General features: G+C 50.4%; 1 protein-coding gene across 1 annotated transcript in view; it reads right to left on the reverse strand.

Annotated features, from left to right (window-relative positions):
- AP2A2 (adaptor related protein complex 2 subunit alpha 2) overlaps positions 1-2,963 on the reverse strand; it is a 77,030-nt gene that overhangs the window by 67,551 nt on the left and 6,516 nt on the right. The window contains exon 2 of the mRNA XM_014582494.2: positions 710-778. Within this exon, the coding sequence (XP_014437980.1) occupies positions 710-778 (69 nt within the window). The remainder of the gene's footprint in view (positions 1-709; positions 779-2,963) is intronic.

Genomic DNA, 2,963 nt, shown 5'->3' on the forward strand with positions numbered 1-2,963 from the left:
TGCTGACTGCAGTTCAAGTCCTGGACCTGGCAGCTTAGCTTCTCACTTTCCCTCTCTCTCACACACATTCTCACTCTGTCCTCTTCTGGTCAAATTTAAATAAACAAATAAAATTAAATTAAAAAAAAAATAGGCCTGGGACCAGCAGTTGGCGTAATGGCTATGTCACTGTAATCCCATGTAGTCGACCACAATTCGAGTCCCAGACCCAGTGGCTTAAACTCATGCTGGGCATGTGTGCGTGCGTCCCCAAGATCCCGAGAGGAGGAGAAGAGATTGCGACGTGGCCATCCCCCTGGGGGGTGATTTCTCGCTTTCTGTCTCTCTGTCTCTCTCTGATTGTCTGGCGAGCGCACACGCCCTATAGCGAAAACCTCTCAAAAAAAAAAAAAAAGAAAAGAAACAACTAGGCCTTTACTATGTAGACTGTCACAGGGGCTGGGGCAATGGCACAGAGGTAAAACACGGTCCTCTGTGAAGAGCAGCATGTGGGAAGGTTGCTAGTTAACACCCGACAACCTCTCGGACACGCTAGGCATATGTGTCTCCACAGTCCAGGGCTGGCTGAGGCTGGGGGTGTACAATGGCATGGGGACCCGGCGGGGGATATTGTTTCTCTGTCTCTCTCCTCATGGATGAAATAAATAAAATTAAACCGTTTCTAAAAATTGCCATAGAACATTTAATGAAAAATGTTAAACATACTTACCTTTAAATTTTGACCTAATGTTTGCCAATTCTTTGTTTATCCTCTTTATTTCTGCTTCTTTACTTTTACCTAAAAATTAAGAGAGAGTAGAAAAGCATTGTTACTTTCACTGATTTCTAAAGAAACACGCATCTCTGCTAAGACCCACACCCCAAGCCAAGGTGCCATCCCCGCTCCCAGGAGTGGAGAGCAGCCTGGAGTCTGACTCGCCCGCTGTTTCCAGGCAGAAGAGCCACGGAGAGAAGCAGCTGCCTCCAACCCAGCGCCGGCAGAAGGTGGCTGTGTCCCCGAGGACACAGGGCAGGTGGTCCCACCCAGACCCCGGAGTTCACAAATCCCCAAGACACTGGGCTCATCCTTGGCCTGCTCAGCTCGGAAGGGCCTAACGACCACCGCCACCTTCTAAAATTTCTCTCACCTAGTAGAACACGACCGCCCCTCTGCAGCACGCCCAGGGCACCACTGCTCTAACCGCATGTCTGCCAACACACAGGGCCTCACTCTGGCCGAACTGAAAGAGCACTCCAGTTGGGACAGCAAGGACCTGTGAAGTGCTCCCTCACCCAGGCACTGAGCCAGTCAAAAAAGCTGTTAAGGCCACAGCTCCCAGGGCCAACAGGCAGCATGGTGGTTAAGGCTCTGGACTCCCACATGGCCAACTGCAGTTCAAGACCCAGACCTGGTGACTAGAAAAATCACACTGGGTATGTATGTGTGTATGCCCAAAATCCCAGAAGAATTGAAGAGAAGGGATTGTAGGATGGCCACTCCCTGAGGGTACCGTCTCACTCTCCCCTCTCACTGTCTCTCTCTCTCCGGTGAGCACATACACTCTATGAGGGAGGGGGGAACACACAGCTTCTGCCCCCAGAAAACTCCCACAAGGCAGAAGCACCTAGCGCCTTCCCCACTCTGCCCAGGCCTGCCCTCAGTGCCCAGACTCCTCTCTGCGAATGCTGGCCAGCTGCAGGTTCCCAGGAAGCAGAGCAGCCGGCAGAGGGCTGCTGTGGTCGATGCCACCCTCTGACGCCCCAGAGGAACAGCTGAAGACAAACGTTCTTTCTGACAGTTCTCTCAGTAGTACTGTCTTGGGGCCAGCAGACAGCATGGTGGTGAAGGTGCTGGACCCCACTTGGCCAAGGCCTGGACAAGAACCACCATCTGCCGTGTGTGAGCCCAGCGCCCTTAACCACGCCACCTGCCAGCCCCCCTACAACAAATTTTTAAAATAATAATAAAATTAAATAATTCTCTTTTGTTTTAAAGAGAGATTTTTGCTAGAGGGCATATACACTCACCAGAAAGAGAGAGACAGAAAGGAAGAAATCACCCCATGGAGGGATGGCCACACTGCGATCCCTTCTCCATTCTCCTCTCAGGCTTTTGGACACACATGCACATGCGCCCAGGGTGAGTTTTAAGCCACTGGGGGTCCCTGACTCAAACCACGGTCAACTATGTGGGAGCCCAGTGACATAACCATTATACCATCTGCTGGTCCCCAAGGACAGTAATTCTTTCAAAAATAAATAATAATAATAAATATCTTTGTGGAAGTAGGATTTTGGACCAAGCTGAAAGAGCCACAGGAATAATGTCTTGGGAGCTTTTGCCACGTGCCTACAAAGACTCCACGTGGCCTGGACCGAGCATGGCCGGCCCCCTCTACACAGAGAGCTGCAGGGCTCTGCGTGTGCCTGCACATGTGTGTCTATGTGTGCCTGTGTGCACACGCCTGCATGTGTGTGCCAGTGAGCCTGTGAGCACCTGTGCAGGCCTCTGTGTGCACCAGGGTGTCTGTGTGCATATGTGCTTCTGGCAAAGGTATACACAGACCCGTTGACGAGTTGTCAGAGGGAACTCTGCACTTCTCTCTGGGAACGCACCCCAACTGGCTTCCCAAACACCAGGCAAGAGACCCTCTGAGTGCAGAAACGGGTCGTCTAGAGTCAAGAGGGCCACATCTGGAGCAGAAAGAGTTAAAAGGCTAGGAGGCGGTGGAAAGAGGAAATGTAAGTCAAATCAACCTTTTTTTTAAGAATTATTTATTTAATTTTTTAATTTATTCATCCATTTATTATTTTAATTCGACCAAAGAGAGACAGAGAGAGAGCGAGAGAGGAAGTGAGAAAGCAAGCCACCAGGTCCAGGACTTGAACCGTAGTCGGCCATGTAGGAATGTCCAGCACCTTAACCACCGCCACTTGCTGGTCCCAACTTTTTTTTTTTTTTTTTTTTGGAGGGGGTTTTTCTA

Source organism: Tupaia chinensis, unplaced genomic scaffold, assembly GCF_000334495.1.
Source record: "Tupaia chinensis unplaced genomic scaffold, TupChi_1.0 Scaffold143624_1, whole genome shotgun sequence".
Classification (NCBI taxonomy): domain Eukaryota; kingdom Metazoa; phylum Chordata; class Mammalia; order Scandentia; family Tupaiidae; genus Tupaia; species Tupaia belangeri.